Source organism: Ruditapes philippinarum, unplaced genomic scaffold, assembly GCF_026571515.1.
Source record: "Ruditapes philippinarum isolate M1 unplaced genomic scaffold, ASM2657151v2 ctg4405_1_1_1_1, whole genome shotgun sequence".
In the NCBI taxonomy this organism is placed as follows: Eukaryota; Metazoa; Mollusca; class Bivalvia; order Venerida; family Veneridae; genus Ruditapes; species Ruditapes philippinarum.
Genome location: NW_026865561.1, coordinates 50,715 through 69,386, shown reverse-complemented (window position 1 = coordinate 69,386; position 18,672 = coordinate 50,715). Strand labels below are relative to the sequence as shown.

At 32.9% G+C, this 18,672-nt stretch overlaps 1 protein-coding gene across 2 annotated transcripts; it reads right to left on the bottom strand.

Annotated features, from left to right (window-relative positions):
• Window positions 1–854: 854 nt before the first annotated feature.
• Window positions 855–16,976, bottom strand: LOC132729546 (solute carrier family 49 member A3-like; the record flags this gene model as incomplete). Of its 2 annotated transcripts, none has more annotated exon segments than XM_060715324.1 (8): window positions 855–1,007; window positions 1,605–1,721; window positions 3,795–3,929; window positions 4,408–4,484; window positions 5,120–5,336; window positions 9,505–9,663; window positions 10,366–10,919; window positions 16,666–16,976. In XM_060715324.1, coding segments are annotated over 7 exon segments (1,395 nt in total), but the record flags the coding sequence as incomplete, so codon positions are not given.
• Window positions 16,977–18,672: the final 1,696 nt, after the last annotated feature.

The following is an 18,672-nucleotide window of genomic DNA, read 5'->3' as shown; positions in this document are numbered from 1 at the left end:
AGTTGGCTTCAAAAACTACTTTGTTAACATATTCATGCAGAGTCTTTGTAGACACTTACAAAAATATCCACTTTACATAAAATATAAAGAATAAACCATTTAGTGTAGTTTATGCAGCACTCAAGACCAAATAAACCACAACTGTGGCAACATGCTCCATCCTCTTAAACTTTATCAGTAATTACTGAAATCTACTAATCTTTACCCACTCAAACTTCTCTTTAATATCTCCAAGAAATTTTATTTTGCTATTTTTAACATCGACAGCACCAGCATCATGTAAGCATTTTGTATGGTGGCTGATTTGTTCCATTTGTGTTTTCGCCCCGGGACCCGCGAAGCGAAAAATAGAAAAATAACAAGTTAAAATGGCAGGGGCGTGGTCCCAGTGAAAACATGCTAATTAGTGAGGGCGCGAGGTAAGGTTTAAGAAATAAAAAGGTTGGTTGCGGATGAAAACCATTAACTTGTTAATTATTGACTTTTCGCTAGGCGGGGTCGCGGGATGAAAACGCGCTAATTTGCGAGGAATGCTTGGCAAAGTTTTAATTATCAAATGAAGATAAGGGACCTTAAGGCCCCCTCTAATTAGCGTGTTTTCGTCCCGCGACCCTGTAGTTTTATTTCTTAAATCTTGCTCAGATCCCCCCCATCCCACCTACTCCTGCCCCCTTGCCCCCTCCCTTGGCACAACCGCCATTTTAACTTGTAAATTCTCGACTTTGGCGGGGTCGCGGGGTGAAAACACGAATGGCACAAATCAGCCACCATAATTTTGATATAATATCTAGTATTTTCTGAAATCTTTTGATCCCTGGAAAGTCAAAATACAAAAAATTCAGTGCCCAATTTACCTGTGTGAAGGCAATTCCTGACAGAACAGCTAGACTTAATGAAACTTTGAGAACTTCATCAAACTGCTTAGTCTTATCAACATAAACACCAGCAACAGCAGACAACACCATTCCTAGAACTATCATGAGTGCTCCACATATACCAGCAAAATCCTGGTGGTTATAGAAATATTGAAAATGTTAATAACGTAAATGTGATAACTATGTTAAAATGTGGAGATTATAATTAAAAGATTTTTCATTTGAGCTTGATTTTTGAAGATTTTTAGACTTGTAGGATATTTGAACCAGACATTGAACCCAAACATTGAAGTTTCATGGAACTACATAAATTTGAGAAAGTTCATGAAAGGCAGAAAAAGGCGAAATAATCATGTTGCGAATAAACTTTTCTTGAAAATTTTATCCCATAAATTTAAAGTGATCAACAGTAACTGGTGTCTTGTGAAGAAACAATTAGTCTTGCTGGCTTGAACCAACCATTACAAACAATTTTATAATACATTTATTTTTTATATAACCTACAAACTTCATACATGAATCAAATTATACTCCATGAACTTTGTTTCAAGTTTCATTCTGATGTTTCAAAATTTGACCTTACTTTAGTCAATAGTAAACATGTAGATCTCAGGCCAGGTCAGACAGCACAGATGTTCAGGCAGGCCTGTGTACTGTTGGCATAGGCTGAAAACTAATTGCAGTTAAGCAATTTCGTATAATAAATTTAAACAAATGTACTTAACATACATCTGAGTATCCTCTAGGACAGAGTATTTGTTCCAGGAATGATGCAAGGGCTGTAAACAGGGCCAAACCAGCTCCAAACCCAATATTTAATATCATATAGTTCTTGTTAACTATAATCTGAAGAGAAAAAGAAAACATAATTAGAAAAACACCATTTTAAAATAAAAGTGATTTTAAACAATTGATGAAAATTACAAAAATCCAAATGTTGTTTTGCAATAGCTGATAGTACAAAATATTTATAATCTTTGCAAATTCTGATATTCTTGATCCACTTATTAAGGTGTTTGTTAATTTATTGCCTGGGTAAGGTGTACAACTCAAATTGAAAAACTGTTGAAATTGTATCTTTATTACCTCCCCTGTTTTTTAAAAAAATCTTTCTTAAATGTAGCAAGCATGATATGTTTATTTTGTTTATTTTGATAAAGATTACTGAAGTCTGAATGATATACTGTGACCCATATGGATTTAATTCCATGGAAATTCCAGTTTTACTGGCTATTACAAGCATAAAAGAAGTTTTTGTATTTGTATTCGTATTACTGCTGAAAAAGACATTAGCTTAAAAACCTAAACTTTTTAGGTAATATGTTCAGTTGCCTTGAATTAAATTTCAAAATCTCCCTTGTTGATATGAGGCATTTTCATTTCAAAGTAATAATGTTATCCACCCAACAAAATAAAGTATGGTCAGATGTGGTGAAAGTCTGTTATTTAATTGTGACTAGGTCTTTTGTTGTTATTATTAGGTCCCTTATTATCATAATCTCAGATGTATTATTATTGTTGGTTTGAGGTTTGTAGTTATTGTTGTTATCAGGTCTGTTATTATTGTTGGTTTACAGAATTTATTTTAGTTTGTTTGTGCAGGAAGCTTATAGACACACTGTGTTTAGTTTCTTGTTCAAGGAAGCAACAGCTCGTCCCTATCAGTGTTCGAACCCATGCAGATAGCAATCCTTAGATAACTAGTTTGAGGCATTAGAATCTATGCTTGAGTATCAAACCTTCTTTCATTATTAAAGAAGCACCCCTCCAGATTCTTACTAATTTTCATGAAAATTTTGAAAATTTATTTGAATGTGTAATATTGTGAAGTAACCAAAAGGAAAAAATTAACACATTATCAATGGTACTAACAAACCATGTAAATTACCAAAATGTGGTCAAATATGCATAAATAGCCCTTACTGCGTTAGAAACGCAGTAGAAATTTAGTTGTAAATACTGAAAAATCAGTCATTAAACGCACATATTATGTGAAATATTACTTGAATCTTGAAACCGTTTACTTTTCCTTATAACTTAGTTCATTTTTCTCAAGTTTGATTTTATTGAAATATTTTGACTTATCTGGAGGCATATGGCTTTAAAGTCTCTTTCATTATCAAACCCTCCTTTATTATCAAGCTTTCCTTCAATTATCAAGCACCTCTTTTAATTATAAAGCCTTTCATTTCATTATCATTTTAGCCTCTTCTTTTATCAAATTTTTTTATCAATAAAACCAAACAGGAAAATCCATGTTGTTAAATATTGTTAAGAGCTGACACATTCAGGCCATCCGTGAGTATATGTGCAACAGTGTTTATTATAAATATTTCTGACAGGTTATATGGCCCTATATAAATGGTTGTTTGTAAATATAACCCGAGCAGCTAGGCGAGGGTTATATTGCAAACAACCGTTTATATACGGCCATATAACCTGTCAGAAATGTTATAAACAAATTTATAATACAGCATACTTAGCATCATTTTTAGAAGAATTAAGCGAGATTCCTTTATGAATCGACATCAGCCGTGTATATAAAATTATTAAACGTCACAACTGTCCAATGAAAAGCGACGTTACAAACGTGCATGAAACTGAATTTAAGACCTTCACAAAGTAGGAATGTTGGTAACCTTTTTGTTTAACAAATTTGTTTCAGAGAAAATGATCAGATTTCAAGGTCAAAGAAGTTAAATTAGATACAGACTCTAATTATAATTCTGGCTGATGGACTTCTTGCAAAACCTTAAAGTTCATTTAACACTTGCAATTCATTTACTCCAAGGGTTGAAGACAACAAAAGCAGCAGTTCAAATTTGACAGTATTTTCTGTATCATATGAATAAATAGTAGCAAATTGGTTTCTTTTTTTGTGTGTTGCTGTTGTGTTTATTCAATTTAGTTTTGGCCTACCTGTTTTAAACCATCTTTGAAAGGTTGATTTACTTCCCCTGCACTGGGTGATGGTGGTGTTGGTGGCCTTGACCTTCTTACACCAAAGGTCGTCACTATGGTGATGAAAAAAGCAGGCGCAGATACTATCCATAACTTCAATATACAAAATAAATGTTTCTTATTAGACAATCATTTCTATCAATGTTATAATTGATCCCTATCAATTAAGATCAATAACAATGTTTTTCATATATATATAAACTTCAAAATCATTTTTACTCATAGCTTTCTTGATGAAACAAGACAAAAATTAGATAATTATTTCAGACCAACTTTAGTTAATATTTTAACTGTGTTTTTTTCATCTCAAAGGACCGTGACAACTGTGCAAAAATTTCAATTATAAATTTGGTGGTATTAAAACAGTTTACTAAATTTAAGTGAGGACCATGCCAACATTTCAATTGCAAACTTGGTAGTATTAAAACAATTCACTATAATTGAGTGAGACCTGTGCTTTAAATTTGGTGGTATTCTTTAACTTGGTGGTATTCAAAAATTTCAGTTACAAATTTGGTGGTTATAACAAAATCACAATAATATAATGAGAGGTTTGTTATAAAAGACTTACAGCTAAAGGTATATCAGAAACATCCTCTACTACCAATGGGACTATAATAAAAGCTACCATGTTTCCTAGTGGATTCACTGAAAATTAAAACACAAGATAATTATCAAGTTAAAATTATGTCAAGACTTTATGCAGACACTTAATAGATATGCACAATTGATAATACTTGTAAAATTAACAAAACATGGTTAGTAATAGACTAACTCCTGAAATAAGAATATTTGAATTTTTCCCAGCTAATCCGTATGGTACAAACAAACTTACAGTTACAGCTTAGAAGGTTGACACTTAATCTATTGTGACAGGTAGTGCACTGTGAAGCTATAACATTAAAAGTTTGTACTGGCAGATAAGCTGGGAAAACCCCACATTTGCGGAGCTTTGGTTAACATCTATTGCTTGTCTATTTTGCTATGAATTAAGATACACTACAGGTTATATGAAAAATGACCACCACCATTCATAACCCCACAACTTAAAATTGAAGAAAAAAACCCAACTATTTTCTTACTCTCTGGTGTTCAAACTTTAAAAATGATTAGCGTTTGTCACAGTATAGTACCAAACCAGTCTATATACCTGAGCAGTCGATCTAAAGCTCTATACTGAACATTGTTAGCTAAATTTAGATATTGAAAACCCTTAAACTTTGAATGGAACGTTCCAAAGTCAAAGCAGGGCAAATCCATAACACAATTTAAGGAAATCATACTCATGCTTCCAATCATGTTAGCAGTTGCACGACGATTTTCTGGAAACCAAAGTGCTGCCAATTTTGTCGGTGCAAACATCACAAATGGCTGGGCACAAGCTGCTAAAATCTGACCAATCAGAAGGACTGTGTAGGCGTGGTCTGCTGGTATAACATCCAATGTACTTATGTTCCTCAATAAGCCACCAATACCATTAAGCCAAGCTGATATCAGCAGCTGAAATATGCAAAGAAAGTTTGTTGATCAAATAATGTAAATTAAAATATGTTTTATACAGTTCAAAGGGAAACTACTTCAGTTTGCATTAAAATTGGTTTAGGAGTTGTTTCCCTTTTAAAGACTCATGTTTAAGATATAATAATTTTTTCATTATTTCTTTTTTATTTGAAACAAGGGACAAAAGTTTGGGTATTGATCTGTTAATTTATCAACTTGTGATAATAAATCTTGACATAATTAAGTACAAGAGGTCACAAAAATTACAAAGATTATGTAATGTGCCTCCTAATGGCATCTTTGCACATATGGTTCATCAATACTTCCTTTAAACTGTCTGCCTTTGATTTTATATTCTGCCTTTCATAATGTTTGCCTTTGATTTTGTATCTGCCTTTGATTTTATATCTGCCTTTCATAATGTTTGCCTTTGATTTTATGTCAGTCTTTGATTTTATGTCTGCCTTTTATAATGTCTGGCTTTAATTTCATGTCTGCCTTTGATTTTTTGACTGCTTTGATTAAATGTTAAATGCTTCTGCTATGAATAGGAATCTGTCCAAGACTGTTTTATATTCTATTGTGTATAAATTATCAAAATTAAAAAACAAGAAATCAGCAGCTAAACATGTATACTGAATCTGATAAAACTTACATTGGCATTAGCACTGGTCAGAACCTTAAAAAACTTAAAACATTTGCCTGAAGAAAATGCCAATTGTACTTAATGGACAAAATTTGCTTATTGTATCTCTGCTTCCCACTTCATAGAGGTTTGAAACTCATAAAAGGAAAGGTCCAGACTTTAGTTTTGACATTGTAAGATTTTCATTGTTGAATTGGCATTTTCAAACCTGCAACTACCCACTTGTAGCTTGTATATTGTGTGAAAGCTGTTTTATAAAGAACTGAGTTTTGACAGGTTTTTTTTTTTGAAAGTATTAAGTATTGAAAGTATTTTTTTTCCTCATTTTACTTTTTAAAAGTTTTTAAATGTCTATACAGTCTTGTTGATGATGACTATGTGGAATGTCACATAATTGTACAAATAAGTCAATGCTCTTTTCATAGGAACGTTCCCTCATAATTATATAACCTTGCTTTTTCATCCTTATTTTCAAGTATGATAATAAACTGAGTAGATCTAAAAACAATATGTAGATTTATTGGAATATTGTCTTACATAATAGAAAATATTTCGTGATCATGCTATAATTATAATGTGCTTGTTATGTAAGTTTGTGCTCAGTTCATGCCGTTGCTTATATTCTCCTAGATTATTCATGGTTCCGGAATCTTGTCATATAATGGTAATATAAAGAATCATAACTCTGTATGACTCATAACTCTGTCATTTCTCTGTATTAAATACTTCATGAATAAAAATGTTTTGTTCAAAGTTTCTGTCAGTTTTACAGGCCCATTATGTCCCAGAAACACTTTTTTGTTAATTTAATCAAAAGCATTTTAGTTTTGGTGCTGTGTTAAAATTTCTTGAAAGTTACTTATTGGTCAATTTCCGGAACTGTTGCTCTCTTGCAATCAGTACAGTTATAGTGATGAAATTTAAGTCAAAAAGCTAATTTGTTTACATTTTGATAATTTGATGACAAATAATTTCATATTCAGTGCTAAATTCATAAGCATCTTACTAATCAAAAACCACTATTTAAACATTATGAAACTCATGTTTCCCTTTCTAAAGAAGGATTTTTTTTCTGAGGCATAATGTGCCTTTATATTTGCAAGTTTTCTTTTTATTATGTAGAAATAGAGATATGAGATTTTCTAATTTCAGATCTTGTCTATACTCTTTTACAATATGTTGAAATGTTGAACTCAGCTTATCTTTGTCATTATAGATTTAGCATATGAGATATTGACAAATTGATATTGTAACTCAATCATATCAATACATACATAAGAAGTTATTATATTGTTTACCATATTCAAAAAATTGATTTTCTTTTTTCTAAACACATCAGAGGGAGAATATTATTGTAGAGAGTACTCCTAAAAAAACACATCTTTTCTGTAACAAATAAAATTCAAATTTCATATTTGACCTTCATGGTCAAGGTCAATTACAGGTAAATGTCATATTTGAATTAATCATCATGTTAGTTTTGTCATATGCATTCATTTGAACTACAATGTCAAGGTCATTGATGTATGAAGCTCATGATCAATTTGGTCTATGTGCAGGTCATGTTCAAAGGATTGCTGTGAACAAGTATGAAGTCAATCCATTAAAAATAAAAAAAAATTATGGCCTATGTTAAAATTTTCTGACTGCAGCAATGCCTCAACTGTAAGAACGCAATACCACTGATACTAAATATGTTGTATGCTGAACCAGATACAATAATGTTTTACTAGATATTAGATATAAGAATACAATATTGGATATATCAACTATTATCATGGTATATCAAATATAATTTTGTTATACCAGCTATTATAGAATACAATATCCAGCTATTAGAATACAATATAAGATATACCAACTATAACAATGGTATATCAAATATAATTTTGTTATACCAGCTATTAGAATACAACCTAATATACCCAGTATAATAATTTTATGCTATACCAACTATTAGAATGCTTTACCAGACACAAAAATATTATAATACCAACTAAATGTACATGTATTTGAATGTATTTTAACAGATGAAGTATCTTCAAAACCATTTTAAACCCTGTAGGAGAGGATAATATTATCACGTAATGTGTATTAAAAAGTTTCTAAGACAATATATTGCATCCTGTTTGTATTATCATTTCTTGTTTGTAAATATTCGGATATTTTGTTATTCTGGTACCGATAATTCTGTTTAGCGGAGACCATTTTCTACATTAATCAATTCAGTCCCATGCTAAGAAAGTTATTCAAGGGTATTCAACTTTTTTTCCAACACATACATTCATAGTTAGCCATAATAAATATTGAGACCAAAACTGTACACCTTGCAACCTTTCTATAAAATGTTGTTGTTTTGGTTTTTTTCCATAAGATTTTACCCTTAGATATGAGACAGGCATGGAAATTCAGTCTTTTTACTGATACTGGTCATTTTTTTCCTGATATAGTAATTAGTAACCCTTAAACAGAGGCATTCCTATTGCTTAAACATAGTTATGTTTTTGCTTCCTAACTAAGATGCATAAAATTCCTGATCATCAGCCTTTATTAAACTATTGTTCTTTTCCTATAAAAAAAAGTATTTCTATTCAGATTGAGACAATCCTTTAAAATAACTTACATAAGAGAATATGAATTTTCTTTCTTTCATTACATAATGCAGTCCTGTTTTCTATTATTTACTTTAAGACTCCAAATTTGGACAGTTCTTTGATAGTTTTTTTTTCATCTTTTTTTTTCTCTGAGTGAGTAAGGGATACAATGTCAAACTCAAGTACTTGGATGGCCATCAGTAACAACTGTTGAGCTTATGTCACATTGCCCTGTTTTCAGCAATTCTCTGTTGGTTCTGTTAGTAATGTTACAGGCAGCTGATTTTATCATTTACTTTCAAAGGTACCTAGTTTAAGAAGTCTTAAGAGCTTTCTTCTCAACAATACTCATGCATATACAAAAAGCAAACTGGCAACCAAATTTTATGAAAACTTACGCACATGTATAAAGCTAAAGGTATCTTAAGTACAGATGACTTCGAAACACCTGTTTATAATTATGCCATCAGAGTCACATACAAAAAAAATGCAAAGAGTTAACATTTATCAAAACAAATGCTCTTGTATAGTAATATAGTCATTATCAGGTTTGCCACACAGAGCTTTGTTTTCAACAATAATCTGATGGTTATGAAACTTTGTTGTTTTTTTGTTTTTGGTTGAGTTTTACATACATGTATCATACCAACACAGTATCAATGTCATATGGCAACTTTAATTGTGGAGGAAGACCTCAGGTGCCCTCGGTGCATTATTTCAGGCAAGAAGGCAACTGAGTAGAGCCATCAACATTCCGTAAGATAGCTGGATAGCTTCCGCACTGTGACATGAAAGAATCCAAAGTCATGTCGGATTCAAACCCACAGCAGTGAGTGAAGTGGTTTGAAGACAACAACTTTATTCACCTGGCCACGGACGTCCTTCGTTAATTAACAAACCAAAACAAAAGCAGAATTGTAATACTTACACTTGTACGAAGTCCAAAGGTATCTAAAACCCAGGATGCCACAAAACCTAGAGGAACTGTAGCAAACATAAATGTCATGGAAAGCATGTTCAGCTGTAAGGAAGTTATACCATAGAATGTGATGGTGGTGTCAGCTGCGGCAGCAAATGTTATCCACATCTGAAACACACAATAGTGACAAGGCACACTGACCAATAATGCTTATAATCTTAGGCTTGTTTCATACATTAATAAACTTGTGGCCTGACCAAGGATCAAACTATGATTTTATGATTTGGTAATAAAACGGCATGTGTCATAAATTCAGCTCTTATAAGAAGGAAATGATGCAGCTCAGATGGTATACAGTGAAATACAAAGTTCTTGTCTTGCAGCAGATTTTATTGACCTCTGAATTAAGTTTAACATAGGTGACCATCTTAACGATTTATTAGTTCATTCAGAATTAATTTAAAGAATTCTCAAATCTGTTCCTGGAATCAACAATAAGTGTAAAGTTTCTTGGTCAATGAAACAACGGCTTGCCCCTGGTCCTTAGATTACTAGTCCAAGGCATTTAAACCACTCAGCCATGAACCATTTAATTTCATTATGTAGTAGAACTACTTTGAATCACTCTAGATGAAAAAAAAACATCAAAGAAATACAGAAAATGATCATTTTTTATATGACTTTGATAGAAATATCCATTAGACAACATAAAATGTGTAGAATTTAATTTTGACATTTCCAATATAAAGCAGAATTTTACAAATTTAAAGAAAAAACAAAGTCAATATTCAACATTATGTAATCATTTATATCTATTATCGCATATTTTGCACTTTTAAGACTGTTTGATTTTTTAAAAATGTACTTTACCATGGCATTTGATAAGTTAAGGCAGCAGACGACAAACAACATGAACCAGCGAGACTTGTACACTTTATACTGTTCAACATTGTCGAGATTAACTTCACTATTCTTTACATTGTCGTCTGCATCAATCGCTAAATCATAATGTTTACAACCATTGCTCAATCCAACATCATGATTTCCATTTGATGAGAGAGACTCATCTGCAGTCTTCATTAATTCACCATTCCCCAAGTCCATTTCTTTAGTACCCATGTTTATTTGACTATTGACCATCTTTTGTCCACCATTGTCAATATTAACAGTACCATTTTCCACATTTACCTTACCATTTCCCATGTTTAATTCCCCATTGCCCATGTTTACTTTAACATTCTTCATATTTACTTCATCATTCTTCAGGTTTACTTCACTATTGTCAATGTCAACATGATCAAATTCAGTGTCAACGGCATTTTTTGACGAGCGTGAACTTTTTGTCTTTTTATCAATCATATCGAAAGAATCTGTACTTCTCAAATCTTCCTCAAGTCGCCCATACATAGCAAACAATACGTTTTCTGAAATAAATAAAACTGTAAATTTTGCAATTAAATGTGTGAAGCTTTTTTTCAAACACTTGATCAGTATATACTCTGGTCAAAGTCAGGTTGCATTAGTTCAAACCTTTTAGTTAAAATGTTTGAATTCTAAATGCAACTCACTTTGACTGGAGCCCATATGAAATGTTGGTGGTTCTACTTGGGTTAATAAGCACAAATTAGTATGCAAGAAAGTTAACATGCATAAAAGAATATATATGTTGTGACATTATTGTTGAACAAAAATAATTTAAGCAACATCCTTGATACAGGATTCAAACATTAGGTGATGAGGAGCATTAAATGACAGAAAGATTGATATTTTCATTTCTTATCTTAGTTCTTTCTTCAAAAATCAACCAATTGGTAGGTAGATAAAGCCCATAATATTATCATAATTATTAATATGTATATAATTTTTTGAAAAGCTTTAAAAATATTGCTTTATAATCATCACCCAAAATATCACCAAATAAAGGTTTTTAATCAAGCATGCATCAGTTTTAAAGTTTGTTAACTTACATTTTTTAACAAAAATCACCCAAAATGTAGTGAAAATTTATTTCATATGACTATGGACTCCCTAAGAATTCATAACCCTCTCTGGAAAATATGAATTTACAATAATCCTAAAAAAATTCTGCATTTGCACCAGAGATTAAAGGCTAAACAATAAATACCAGTAAGGTTTTTTTTTTCAGTTAATGTATATTCCTTGTAAATTGTAATACCTGGCTCTTTTATTTAACACAATAAGGAAAGCTGCTATTATTTACTGTATCCAAAACTTATTTAAACTACAAAAGTGGTCTAATTTAACTTAACCTTTTCTGGCAATGTTTATATGATACTTGAGAAGATTTTTTCAAGGGTGTAGCACATAGTACACAAGTAAGAAAAAATATCCCAAATATCTTCTCATGCTATGTACACCATGTAATAATTGAAGGAAAATAATTTGACAAAAAAAAAATACGTTAAACATTTGTTATATATCATTTAGGTTAATCAGTGTTTAGATTAGTACAGATAAGTTTCTTGCATTTTAAGTTTATTAAGAATGAACAATTACTTAAAATGATTTAAAACTGCCCATAAATGAAGACTGATACACAGGTGTAAGTGTTACACCTGACTTCAGGAATGATCTGTTTACTCAATATTTTCTACATGCTCTAATAACTTCTCAACCATATAAATTTGTTTTTCCTCTTCTTTACCTCGCTAAATATCTTAAATGGACTTGTCTATCTTTCAATCTGGACAAAACCATTCATCATTTTTAGGGAAAATTTCAAAATGTGCACTGAGTGCAGACCATGATCAGATAGTATAGATAGACTGGCTGATCTTGGTGTGCACTGGTTGCATGCATAGAATCTGTTTTTGCTAGCACTAGTGAAGCCTAAATTGTTTATCATTTTCAAATAATTTTATTCATGAATTAATGATATGCATTTAACCTTTTATAGGGGTTCAAAATAATATTCGTAGAACAAAATTATCATTTTAGTCTTAATATAACTCATAAAGAATATTGCTTGAAATTGTGCCCACAACTGTACTTTGTTTAAAAATGGTAAACAAGTATTCCAAGTTTCAGTATGATACCTAAATTAATCAGACAGCACAGAATTACCAGCTGATCTTAGTCTGCACTGGTATAATTGAGCTGCGTCATGACAAAACCAACATAATGGGTTTGCGACCAGCATGGATCCAGACCAACCTGCGCACCCGCGCAGTCTGATCAGGATCCATGATGTTTGCTTACAACTCTATAACAATTAGAGAAACCGATAGCGAACAGCATGGATCCTGATCAGACTGCACAGATGCGCAGGCTGGTCTGGATCCATGCTGGTTGCAAACCCATTATGTTGATTTTGTCATGACACAGCTCAATTAGTTTTTGCCTGCTGGCTAAAGGTTTAAATATGGTTAAAAGAGTCATCAAGAAAATATTTGTTCTATTTCTCAATAAATCTTGACAAATGAGATCCTTTCATTTGAATTTAAGGATGAATATTTTGAACAGCCAAAAAACATAGTATAAAACAAAGATAGACAAGAACAAAAGGAGCAAAAAAGACAGCAAGCTCAGAAACTCTCAATGATTGCATAATAACTGATAGTAAAAATGGTTTGACTTTGCAAAGGGCAATAATTCAGTGACCTTCAACGATGATACCAAAGTTGATGCCAAGGTGAGTAGAATATGCTATTAATAAATTCAGGAAAAGTTTTACTTACCTTAACATAATCTTAAGCCTCTAAATGGCTTATGCCAAAAATATAAAAAAATTGAAAAAAGGTATGATCCGTGGGACGTAATGATCAAGTCAGGCCACCCTGCACCTCTGTGCAGTCAACATTACATCTGCATCATCAATGTATAAAGCAGAACACTGACCTTATATGACCTTACATGAACCTAGTATTTATCACTATGCACATGGAGTGATACTGTTAAAAATTGATTAGCTAATATTAACAGGTGGTCAGTGAAATACATGTATGATATTTTGGCAAAGAATACACTATAATTATCTTACAGATCTTACAATCCATTCAAAAATAACAAAGTTATAGCCACTTACAGCAAAAATCTGCTAAATCAAGCAAAAATTAAAAATTTGACCTGGAAGGTTAAGGTCATTTAAGTTTAGCCTGATTTAGTCTACTCGAAGGTATTGTCGAAAAAATTGTTGTGGCCAAGTATGAAGACAGTACACCAAGAACTAAAAAAGTTATATAGTCCAGCTGACCAGATTCTACAGGCCAAACTGAGAATAAACAAACCGGCCAACTTAAACATTGTGCAGTCCCATCTGACAATCTACACACAGGCCAACCTGAACACCATGCAGTCTGACCCGAGACCCTACATGCCAACCTGAACATTGTGTTGTCTGACTTAAGACTCTACCCACATACCAACCTGAACATTGTGTAGTCTGACTTAAGACTCTACTCACATACCAACATGAACATTATGTATTCTGACCTGAGACTCTACAGGCCAACCTGAACATTGTATAGTCTGACCTGAGACTCTACAGGTCAGCCTGAACATTGTATAGTCTGACCTGAGACTTTACAGGCCAACCTGAACATTGTATAGTCTGACCTGAGACTCTACAGGCCAACCTGAACATTGTATAGTCTGACCTGAGACTTTACAGGCCAACCTGAACATTGTATAGTCTGACCTGAGACTCTACCCACATGCCAACCTGTACATTGTATAGTCTGACCTGAGACTCTACCCCGACATACCAACCTGAACATTGTATAGTCTGACCTGAGAATCTACAGGCCAACCTGAACATTATGTAGTCTGACCTGAGGCTCTACAGGTCAACCTGAACATTGTATAGTCTGACCTGAGGCTCTACAGGCCAACCTGAACATTATGTAATCTGATCTGAGGCTCTACCCACATGCTAACCTGTACTTTGTATAGTCTGACCTGAGACTTTACCTACATGCCAACCTGTACATTGTATAGTCTGACCTGAGACTCTACAGGCCAACCTGAACATTGTATAGTCTGACCTGAGACTCTACAAGCCAACCTGAACATTGTGAAGTCTGACCTGAGACTCTACAGCCCAACCTGAACATTGTATAGTCTGACCTGAGACTCTACAACATGCCAACCTGAACATTGTGAAGTCTGACCTGAGACTCTACCAACATGCCAACCTGAACATTGTGAAGTCTGACCTGAGACTCTACCAACATGCCAACCTGAACATTGTGAAGTCTGTACCAACCTTAACATTGTGAAGTCTGACCTGAGACTCTACCAACATGCCAACCTGAACATTGTGAAGTCTGACTTAAACATTATAACATTGTGAAGTCTGACCTGAGACTCTACCAACATACAAACCTGAAAATTGTATAGTCTTTATAATATTACAGTTTGCTGCTAACTATTGAATATCTAAATACAGAAAAATCAAACTTATGTGACAGTTCAAAATTCAATCAAATTAAACAAATTGAGGTGGTTAGAACATAAGGCAGAATTTCTGATATTGAAATCATATATAGTTATGCCCCCATTTCGAAGAAAAGGGGGTATATTGCTTTGCACTTGTCGGTCCGTCGGTCCGTAGACCAAATGGTTTCCGAGTGATAACTAAAGAGCCCTTAGGCCTAGGAACTTAAAACTTGGTATGGTGATTGGTCATGACAAGTAGATAACCCCTATTGATTTTGGGTTCAAGGGGTCAAAGGTCAAGGTCAAATTGACTTTGTAAATAAAAACGGTTACCGATCAATAACTAAAGAACGCTTAGGCCTAGGAACTTCAAACTTGGTATGGTGATTGGTCATGACCAGTAGATGACCCCTATTGATTTTGGGGTCAAGGGGTCAAAGGTCAATGTCACATTGACCTTGTAAGCAAAAACGGTTTCCGATCAATAACTAAAGAACCTTAAGGCCTAGGAACTTCAAACTTGGTATGGTGATTGGTCATGATCAGCAGATGACCCCTATTGATTTTGGGGTCAAGGGGTCAAAGGTCAAGGTCACATTGACCTCTTAGGTAAAAACGGTTTCCGATCAATAACTAAAGAACCCTTAGGCCTAGGAACTTCAAACTTGGTATGGTGATTGGTCATGACCAGCAGATGACCCCTATTGATATTGGGGTTAAGGGGTCAAAGGGCAAGGTCACATTGACCTTGTAGGTTAAAATGCTTTCCAATCAATAACTTAAGAACCCTTAGGCCTAGGAACTTCAAACTTGGTATAGTGATTGGTCATGACCAGCAGATGACCTATTGATTTTGGGGTCAAGGGGTCAAAGGTCAAGGTCACATTGACCTTGTAGGTAAAAACGGTTTCCGATCAATTAACTAAAAACGCTTAGGCCTAGGAACTTCAAACTTTGTATGATGATTGGTCGTGACCAGCAGATGACCCCTATTGAGTTTTGGGTCAAGGGGTCAAAGGTCAAGGTCACATTGACCTTGTAAGTAAAAACGGTTTCTGATCAATAACTTAAGAACGCTTAGGCCTAGGAACTTCAAACTTGGCATGGTGATTTGTCATGACCAGCAGATTACCCCTATTGATTTTGGGATCAAGGGGTCAAAGGTCAAGGTCACATTGACATTGTAAGTAAAAACGGTTTCTGATCAATAATTAAAGAACCCTTAGGCCTAGGAACTTCAAACTTGGTATGGTGATTGGTCATGAGCAGCAGATGACCCCTATTGATTTTAGGGTCAAAGGTCAAGGTCACATTGACCATGTATGTTAAAACGGTTTACGATAAATAACTAAAGAACCCTTAGGCCTAGGAACTTCAAACTTGGTATAGTGATTGGTCATGACCAGCAGATGACCTATTGATTTTGGGGTCAAGTGGTCAAAGGTCAAGGTCACATTGACCTTGTAGGTAAAAACGGTTTCCGATCAATTAACTAAAAACGCTTAGGCATAGGAACTTCAAACTTTGTATGATGATTGGTCGTGACCAGCAGATGACCCGTATTGAGTTTTGGGTCAAGGGGTCAAAGGTTAAGGTCATGACCAGTAGATACTTGATAACCCTTATTAATTGTTTGATCACTGGGTCAGAAGTCATACATAATAACCTTATCACATGACTATTTGGCTGCTGATAGGGGGCATACATGTTTTACAAACATATCTTGTTGAAAATTACAATTCAGTACAAATTAAAGTAATTATTAAAAATTACCTGGACATTTTTCCTTGATGTCTCACTTAATTAATGAAAGTAATCCAAACTCCTTCATCATTGCTAGCTACACGTGGTTACTGCTAACACTGTATAGATATAAACCGAATATATATAGACAATTTTAATCAAATGACTAAATCTTTAAATTCCAAATCTTCCACGCTACTTATCAAACTTCCTATATAGGAGAGTCATTTACAAAATAAATCGTACGATTCAAGATGAAAAGAAAAGTCAAAAACTTTGCTAAATTTAAAAATGCCACTATCAAAAAATAGTTTTTGTTATCTAAAAATCAATAGTATTTCTTGTTCCCTGTTTGTGTTATGAGTGAGTATTGTGCTCTTTGCTGTAAAATAGGAAACTTTTTTTTTTTTTGATACTGCCGATAAATTTGTGAAAACTAAATTAAACACAAAGACCAAAGTTTACAGACAATATTTGCATTTCCTTTTTAATCAATTTTCATCATTAAGTTTGGATAAAATTAAAAAGGAATTTTTTTTTAATGAAAACTAAAGATTAAAAACTTATCGGTAAATTTAAAACTTACAAATATTTTTCAAAATACAGTACTTTATCAACTGAACTTTTCGAAACTTCGAGAGATTGCCGATATCTTGTGTTTCTATTGACTGCCATAACAACACTGTGTTTGATCATAAGATACAAGCAAGGATGTTTGGTTTGACTGTTTTTAATTGTTTTCTCATCCCCACCCACTTCACATTAGATACTAAGGAGTTCACCATTCATTTTTCACTTATTTTCCCTCATTAGATGATAAAAGGGACATAATCCTATATTAGGAGTATTGTTACGTGACATTTTACTGTATAATTGAACAATAATTTCCAGCCCCCTCTGCAATGCTTTACCCCATGTCAAAATTTTGCTTTAAAAAAAAAAACATTTAAAAAAAAATATATATCTTATTAAATTTTAAAATATAAAAGGATCATTTTAGCGAAATGTGATTGTAAAGAAATATTTGAATCAACAATAATGATGACTCATGTTCAATTTAGTGTTTAAAAGAATTTACATAACTTATATTACAAATAGTTAATTAGCAAAATGTACACAATTATTTAGATTGTCAATGGTTAATTGTCAAGAGTTTATAAAGTTGTAATGATTTTACACTTTGTCGGTCTAACTTGGTACAGTCAAACTTAAGTTATTGTGCTGACACAGATCAAATATTCTACAATAAGGTGATAACTATAATGTTCAAGGACATTGATATTTTACTCAGTTTTTTGCTCTACTCCACTTATCTTATCTATATCCAGCTCCCTTGAAATGGAGAGGTCATCAGTGTTTGATATTGAAAAGTTAAAGTATTAGATGAAGAGTACATTAGGGCTTTTTTGTTTTGGTTTTTTTTAGTTTGATTTTGCCAAATTTGTGAAAAGGTTATGTCCCAATTTACTGTTGGAAAATTATCAATGATGCATTAAAAATTATCATTCATGTCATTATGTACTCAAGCAAGTTTTGTCAAATACCAACAAGTAATAGAGCGAAAAAAAGTTTAATCTTAATCCCTTTTTGGATTTAGGAGAAAGAGTTAGTAAATCATTATATTTACATGAAATTCTATGCAAACAAGGGGTTATAATTCTTTAAAAATATCTGTGCCAGAGTTATGAACCTTGTCATCAGTGATGTGAGTGGTGATATTAAGAACAACTTTATATTGTTCTGGGGAAAGAAATTAAAATTTAATAGATAATATTGAAAAAAAAGAGTAACTTTCACATTAAACAATCATGAAATAAATAGAAATAAATGTAATTTAATTTTATCTTGTGAGCTTGAAAAACAGTATTTTCACTAACGGCTACAAAACTCTTGAGAATAGTCTGTTTTAGAAGCTAATGAGATGAAATAAAATTTCATCCAACACACAAAAAAATAAATCCACTTTTAAATTTATGAAGAAAAGTATTGTACATGTAACAAAGATGGAAGAGTGCAAAACTATTTGAACACACAAGA